Genomic DNA, 8,442 nt, shown 5'->3' on the forward strand with positions numbered 1-8,442 from the left:
CAGATGCACAGAGCTATGTTCACCTCTTACATGGGCTCGGGATTTGAACTCGAGTCTTCCTGTTTGCACAGCGAACCCTCTTACATTCTCAAGGGTCCCCAACACCTGGCCTTTCAAAAATCATAGATAAAAAAAAATGTCATCAACATGCCTTCCTGGTTGGCTCATAGACAGAATTGCAGACACTGGTTTTCAGGGGACTGTGGCAAAGGTCTACCAGGCTCATGGTCTCCCCAAAGCCACAGCCAGCTTTTCTAAATATAAACCAGACCCCCAGATCTGGAGGCCCAACACTGTTCACCTTTCCTTGGTAACTCAATATGACCCACGGTCTCCAGGCTGAGACTCCTTCGGACACTGTGTGTGTCCTCTGTTCACCCTGCTCCATAGTGCTGTCTACACTCCAGGACCTTTGCATGAGCCCAGAACAGTCCTTACACACACACATGCACATGCATGCACAGACACACACATGTATACACAGGCACGCACGTGCGTTCACATACACACACGTACCATTATCCAATTATTTCTGTGTCCTTTTCTATAATTGTGACCAACCCAGACACTGTATACAGTGGTGCTCAATTTCATAAACGCCGAAGGTTGGGGGCCTTTGGGATTAGCAGGGAACAGTTCCAGGGTGGGAGGGCTGAGGGAGAACCCCTACCCAGCAGGCAGTACAGGGATAAACGGGCCACTTTGTTTTTCGTTCTCTCTTCGGCTCTGAAATTTCACCAGCCTTGCTGTGGTGGTGTTGGGTGTTGGTAATCCTGGTTCCAGGTAGGCAGGTGATTCGGGAGCCAGTGCCTGACTCTTGCTCCGGGTGGTGCAGGGTGCAAGGGTGGGTGTCTCAGAGGCTGAGGGTGGGGTGTGCATCCCTTAACACCCCACCCAAGCAAAACAGAGAAGCAGGCGGATGGGGGGAATCCTCACCAAGGGGTTAATTCTCTCTCAAAGAACAGAGAAGCCTGGGGCCCTCTAGTCCACTCCTTTTTTTTTCTTTTTCTTTTTTTTTTTTTTTCTTTTTTTCGGAGCTGGGGACCGAACCCAGGGCCTTGCGTTTGCTAGGCAAGCGCTCTACCACTGAGCTAAATCCCCAACCCTCTCTAGTCCACTCCTTGAAGCAACCCATTATCCATGATCTTGCCACCTTCTCTCCTGGGGACACAGATGGGCTGGTAGCGAGAGGCACATGGGTCCTGAAGCCCAGGGGGAACCATGACCATCTGGCATTCACTTTGGGCATACAAGGGGAGACCAAGATGGATGATGTTGGACCACGTCCTTTCCTATGAGACCTGACAGAGGAACCCACGAGGAACTTGTCAGACCCCTAAGGACAGGTGCTGGAGGCCAGGGAGAGACTAGGGGTCAAGTCAGAATAAGAAATGGGGAGGACCTGGGCCTCACATAGTCAAGGCTAGCCTCTAATTCACCATAGCCGAGGAAGACCCTAAATTCCTAATCCTCCTGCCTCCACTGTTTTTTTTTTTTTTTTTTTTTTTTTTGGAGCTGGGGACCGAACCCAGGGCCTTCAAGCGCTCTACCACTGAGCTAAATCCCCAACCCCCCTGCCTCCACTGTTAAGTGTTGGTATATAAGACTTAACCAGTGCCTGCTCTGTGTGGTGCTGGGGTGGAGTGAGCCAAGGGCTTCACGCTGTAAGTGCTCTTCCCACGCACGTAGCCCAGCCCTAGACCTTCCCACCCAGTCACGCACCCACACATCCATCCACTCACCCATCCATCCATCCATCCATCCTTCCTTCCTTCCATCTGTCTGTCTGTCCATCTGTCCACCCATCCGTCCGTCCATCCACCCATCCATCTTAGGGCAGGGGTTCATATTGCTCAGGCTGACCTGGAACCTAGAGCAATCCTCCTGCCTCAGCCTCCTGTCCAGTTGGAAGTTGACTCCTTCTGGCTCTTGCCTTAGGGAAAGCATTTGTGTCATCCCTGCCTGCAGCCTCCATTTCCCTCTGAACACCTTGACTGCCCACACGGGCTCTCAACAGTTCTGCCTGTCCCCGAGGTCCACCACCCACAATGTTCTCAGAACCCCAAACCCTCTGGCCTCTGCCCAGCATTCTGAGCACCTAAGCTCGGAGGACAATGTCCTGTGAAGCATAAAGAGGAGCACGTGGCCAGGTCCCTCTCCACAAACCACACAGCCGAGAACATACATGAGGTGCGGCTCACAACATGGCGTAGACTCGCACATGCGTGTTACATGCAGATCTGCGTGTGCACCCCCTACGCTAATCTACGCACACCCGCTTTCTTGCCCGGGAAGAGTGTCCTCTTCCTATTCATATGTCTCGGTGGTGACACTGTCACTGTCACATGGGGGTCACCTGGCATGGGACCACTAAGTTGCCCCCACTCCCAGCGCCTGGCCAAGCTCAGCAATGTCTCAGAGGTGAGTGACCCGTGGGGACGATGGGCATCGCAAGCCGTGTCAGCTTCCTATCCTCATGACCTGAATGAAGGGTGGAACCTGGTAAGGCCACCTCTGCGGATGGTCCTGTGGCCCTGGGAGGACAGAGCTGTTCCCGTACCAGGCCTCCACACAAACCGCACAGCCATGAACACACATGGGTGCGGCTCACAACATGGCATAGATTTGCACATGCGTGTCACATGCAGATCTGCGGGTGCACCCCCCTAATCTACGCACACACGCTTTCCTGTAAAACCACACACACATGCACACACACACACACACACACCACCCCAGCTAGAGCTGCTGTGTCTGTCACATAAAGTCTGCAGCAGACAGTTCCATGCAGACACACATCCCGGGTTCCCCCAGAGTTGTGGGTGAGAGCATGCAGCCGCAGACCACTGCAGACTCTGTGAACACAGGTGCACGGCCGAAGCCACACTAGCTGCAGCTAGACCACAGAATAGCTGAGCGGTCAGTACCGGGGGTGTCCTGGTCAGTACCGGCAAGCAGGAGCAGATGGGAAATGAGAGCCACAGAGGTCAGGACAGCGTGCCTGCTGGGCTGGTCAGACAGGCCTGGGTAGGGGCTTTCAGGGGTGGCCAGGCAGGTGACCCGTTGTGTTGTGATGTCCCCACTTCTCTGCCGAGCTTTGTGCACATCGCCAACCACCTTGGGGCAGCTGTAGCTGGCCAGGTGGCAGAGAGCATGGCTAGTGTGTGTATGGACCCCTCCTAGTCATGCAGACATCGCACCCTATGTGGATGTGGGCACGCAGGAATAAGTCCACCTCTCCCCTACCGTTGTTCGGAGTGTCTTTGTGTGGGACCCAGACTCAGGCTCAGGGACCCCCCCATTCCCCACGTTTCCTGTCATCCCCATCCTGCTGCACACTAGGCTGGGTGTCAACCCTACCAGCACCCCGGACTGGGTTCCGGTACTGGGTCCCCTTGGATGCCAACCTGTAATCTTCCCTGTATCATCCACGCACGAACACCCAATGAATCTTAAGACTCCACAGCAGCCCCCATGCACTGTGCCAACGACACTGTCATGCGGAAAGCTGGGGTACGGTGGCCATTCTGTCCTCAGACCCCACTGTGGGTACCCGGCAGGGTCACCCACAGAAAGAAACCCAAGGAAGAGACAAGGACCCCAGGAGTCCTACTCTCTGTCTGTCTATCTGTCTGTCTGTCTGTCTCTGTCTCTCTCTCAACCTTAGGGGTTGACTCTGCTACCTGCCTAGCTGTCTGTCCTCTCTGGCAGTCTGTCCTGATGTCGCCATACACAGGAGGTGACAAGACTGAGCTGGACCCTGGTGGTGGCAGGGAACACCTCCTTCCTTCCTTCCACAGCCAGGGTTCTAGCCTGCATCCCCGCATCCCCGTGGCAAGCAAGGCCATCGGGGGCAGCCATGGCCCCTTCCCTTCTCCTCCACACCTCCCGCCATCCTCTGTGTTTTTCCCAGACAAAGGACAGGCCACGCTGGGGACAGAGACTCCACAAGCTAAAACCAGAAAACTTAACCCAAGGAAGTGCATCTCACCCTGCTCCCTGCACACACGGCCACTGAGTGTTAATCAAACCCACATGTGACCAGCATAGCTGGCGGGCGTGGGGGTGGGGACCCACTGAGTGGTGGTCCTGCCCTCAGCCCAAGGGAGCTAACCCCCCAGATCTACCTTGATGTAGGGGACAGAGAGCGAGAGACACTGGTGGCCCCTGTGTCACAGAGCAGCTTTTATGCAACTTTCTGTTGATGGAGCAGGAGGGCAGCTTGGCTAATGCATCAACTAAGTTCCTCACTGGCCACCCTCGGACACATGGGGACTCTCCAGCTAAACTGCACCCAAGCCTTGGAAACCCCAAAGCCCATCTCCCAGGAAATCCTCCAGCATGCACCCATCACTGAGGTCCTTCAATGACCCAGAAGGTTCTATGCTTTCCAGAATGTGGTCAGTGGCTGGAAACTTTTCACACAGCCTATAACAGTGGCTTCTGCTGTGTCCCCTGACTGTACCCAGTGCCTGGCAGGATCTGACACACAGGGTGCCACCGGAGGGAGACGCAGGGCCCTGTGCCTTGCTGGCTGTGGCAGGCTGGACACTCGGCCACCAGGGTCTCCAGCCCTAGCTCCAGTTCTCTGGGCATGACCTTGAGGCAGACCCTCCTGGCTCCTGCACCTCAGTTTCCCCAGCAGCTAAAAAGGTGGAAAACTATAAGCCCAGTCTGCACGCCTCAAACTGACTTCCCTCCTGTGTCTGGGATCCCCTGTGTTCCTCTAAAGTGTCTGGGGGATTGGAGCACTCCTTGGAGTGAACGCAGGGGTAGAAAGGGGATGTTGTAACTTCCTCAAGTTCATCTGGAGAACCAAAGACAGGACTCTCCTCAGAACCTTCCCAAAAGAGCCATGTCCAGGGATTCCTTAGATGTAAGTCCCCTGGGATCTATGCCAAACCCTCAGCCCTCCAGGGTGCTCCCTCCTCCAAGAGGCCAGGGGTTCAAGGGTGTCCCCCATGCAAGTCCTGCGAAGGAACTCCAGTGTCTGAGGGTGCGGAGGGCTTCCCCCAAAGTCCAGGAGCCCTGGGGAAAATACTAGGCACCCCTGAAGTTGAGGAGGAGGTCCGTGCGCTGCAATCCCTAGGGCTGGGGCCTCTTGGGGTCCCCGGGATTCCCCCCATCCAGCTCACCTGGGGTTGCTGCGGTTCCAGTAGACTGCGTAGCGGTCAGCGTTGGCACGGGCCGGGTCCTCGTTGCGCGCACGCAGCGGCAGCAGCAACAGCAGCAGCGGCAGCAGCGGGCGCTGCGCGGGCGCCATGGCCCCGGTGCTGCCGCCGCGCTCGCTCCCTCGCTCTCCAGCCGCCGCCTGGCCCCGCCGTCTCCGCCTCCGCCTCCGCCGCGGAGCGGGCGGAGCGCCGCGCGCTTGGAGATCCGCCGCCCCGCCTCTGCGCGCGGCCCCCGCTGTAGACCGCGGGCGCCGAGAAACCAGGCGGCGGCGGCGGTGGCCGCAGCGCGGGACAGAGGCCGGAACGGTGCACTGCGCAAGGCGCTCTCCCGGGTTCCCCGGGCGCGGGGGATCCCCTCGCCTTTGTCCCCGCTGGAGCGTCTTGGAGGGTCGCGGGCGCCCCCTCCCGCCGCGCCCCGGACCCTCCAAGCCTCAGCCCGGGCCCCGCCCCGGCCAGAATCGCGCAGACTCTGCCGCGGATCCCCAGGGTCCCGCCCTAGCCTCCCGCATCGGGAAGGGGACCCCCAAAGCGCTGCGCGGGGGCCCTTTGCGGCCCCGCCCCGTGCGGATTGTAGCGAAGGGCTTGTTTGCGCTGCGCCCGGCATCTCAGTACTTAAGAGGCTGAGGCAGGAGGATTGACTCACGAGTTCCAGACCATCCTAGGCTACAGAGTAAGAGCTGGTCTGAAAAAACAAAACAAAACAAAACAAAAACCAAAAACTCAGGTGGTAGGCCAGTTGTGGTAGTGCACACCTGCTCTCCCAGCACTCGGGAGGCTGAGGCAGAAGGATCAGACATTCAAGGTCATCCTTAGCTACAAAGAGAGTTCGAGGCCAACCTGGGCTACATGAAATTGCATCAGAAAAGAACTAAAGTTCCAAATCACCCCTCCTCGCTTTTCATTCTCCTCGACTGTGCATGCCTGAGGCCTCTGGGAGTCACTTCAGGAACTCTGGGAACCATTCCCAACCCGCACCGGTAAAGATGCTCCAGGGGAAGGGCACACCCAGATCAGAGCTGCTTGAACCGGGTTTGCTGTTTTCTCATTTGCTGGGCCCTGTGCTCGGTGTCGGGGACCCCAGAATAGTTAGATTCTACAATGTCCTTCTGACCATGGACTGGAAGAAACTAAAGCTGGACAATGGGCAATATTACTATTACCTGGGACCAATGAGGCCAGGATGGTACTGTAGGTCTCAGATACGTGGCCTTCTGTGACAAGTCACACACAGACACAGACATACTCACACACACAGACACACACACAGAGACATACTCACACACACAGACACACACAGAGACATACTCACACACACAGACACACACACAGAGACATACTCACACACACAGACACACACAGAGACATACTCACACACAGACACACAAACAGACACAAGAGACACACACAGACATACACACAGACACACAGACACAGAGACACACACAGACATACACACAGACACACACACAGAGACACACAGACACACACAGACACAGACACAGAGACACAGACACTCACACACACACTTTTACACACAGACACACACAGACACACACATAGACACAGGCACACACACACAGGCACACACACAGACACACACACGGACACACTCACAGACACATTCAAACACAGACACACAGAGACACACACACACGGACACACTCACAGACACATTCAAACACAGACACACAGAGACACACACACACAGACACACACACAGACATAATCACACAGACGCTCACACACAGACACACAGAGACACCCAGACACACACACGCACACACACTTAGAGACACACACAGACACACACACAGAGACACACACAGACACACACACAGAGACACACACACAGACACACACAGACAGACACACACACACAGGCACACACAGAGACACACAGACAGACACAGACATACATACAGACACACACACACGGTAAGCACAGGTATATTGAGATCTTTACCCAGACCTAGAAGTGTCCTCCCAACCCCCAATCTCACCACTGAAATACATCTCATCTCTGTAGACCTATCCCGTGCCTCTTTCAGGACCGGCTTTACTCAGGGACCTGAACTTGTCTGTCAAGGGTGTTCTGGGATTTCTAGGGTAGGCCCTGGTGGCACCCACAGAAGGGTACAGGACATAGGGCCATGTGTCTAAGCGTTCTACCCGTAAAGGTGAATGTTGAGAAGCTGACCTGTCTGGGACATGAGCACCCCTTTTGGAATGGGGAGGGTGACCAAGATAGTAGTCCCATCTACTGAACTGGATCTGTTAGGTTCTCAATTACCTGGGCCAGTCACAAGGACACCTAGCAAGGAGGCCACATCCCCAGGCCTCATTTGCATGCTGGGGCCACCGAGTTGAGAGCTGCCTGCCGCCAGTGGATTTGAGCAGAAAGCTTTGCCTTCTGTTCTTGTCTGTTGTCTCAAGGTCAGATCCAGAGCGCGGACAGGAACAAAGGCGGCTGTCCCCCACTCTACCTCCCGAGCCCGCCTGTCACTCCTGAGGACACACAGATGAGGGGAGAGCAGGGCCTCAGAAGGCCTTTTGTTCCAGGGAGCCCTGCCTGGCCACCACAGTGACAGGGAACCTAGGAAGTCTGGTGCCCTCCCCAGGCATCCTGCCCCAGTCCATGAGGTCAGTGGTCACTGGGAATCAGACCCTGCCTTGGAGATAGCTGGAGGTAGGGGGACTACCATGGAGACAAACATCACTGAAGGCCAGGAGTTACCATTGTCAAGGGTTACTTCAGTTACATCAGGTGAGATCTGTTCTGAGTTACCTGGGTCCTTCCTCCATCTCCTGGGGCTGTGTGCTCAGGCTGTGGTTCACTCTATGATCCGAACCACACTGTGAGGGTCTTTAGTGGTCCTGAGCCAACCCTGTCTCCAGTCTGCACTTATTAACCCTGGTTGGTCTCCCTTGTCCCACCACCTGCCACTCTGGTACACAGGGCGAGGCCTCAGGCTCCTAATCTCAGTGTCTGGTGGCTCTACAGCCATCAAAGACCACATTGCCAGGCAGGAGGCTAAAAATATGCAGAGAGGAATTTCTCATTACAGAATAAATTGTACCAAATTGCCTGCCTGAGCTGAGACAGGGCTGGGCAGTCGGGGGTGGGTTATGGATCCCACAAGACACCCCCCACCCCAGCTTGCCACCTGCAGAGTCAGGGTCCGTACTTGTCCAGCCCAAGCAATAGGCACCCACTGGGGCTCAAAGAAATAGTAATCTTTGGGTTCCTGTCAAGCAGAATCCCAGAGGGAAT

General features: G+C 55.9%; 1 protein-coding gene across 1 annotated transcript in view; it reads right to left on the bottom strand.

Annotated features, from left to right (window-relative positions):
* Efna2 (ephrin A2) overlaps nucleotides 1–5,501 on the bottom strand; it is a 10,659-nt gene extending 5,158 nt beyond the window's left edge. The window contains 1 exon segment of the mRNA NM_001168670.1: nucleotides 5,136–5,501. Coding sequence (NP_001162141.1) covers nucleotides 5,136–5,263 — 128 coding nt within the window. The 5' untranslated portion in view covers nucleotides 5,264–5,501.
* Nucleotides 5,502–8,442: the final 2,941 nt, after the last annotated feature.

This window comes from Rattus norvegicus, chromosome 7 (genome assembly GCF_021556685.1).
Source record: "Rattus norvegicus strain SHRSP/BbbUtx chromosome 7, alternate assembly SHRSP_T2T, whole genome shotgun sequence".
Taxonomy (NCBI): Eukaryota; Metazoa; Chordata; class Mammalia; order Rodentia; family Muridae; genus Rattus; species Rattus norvegicus.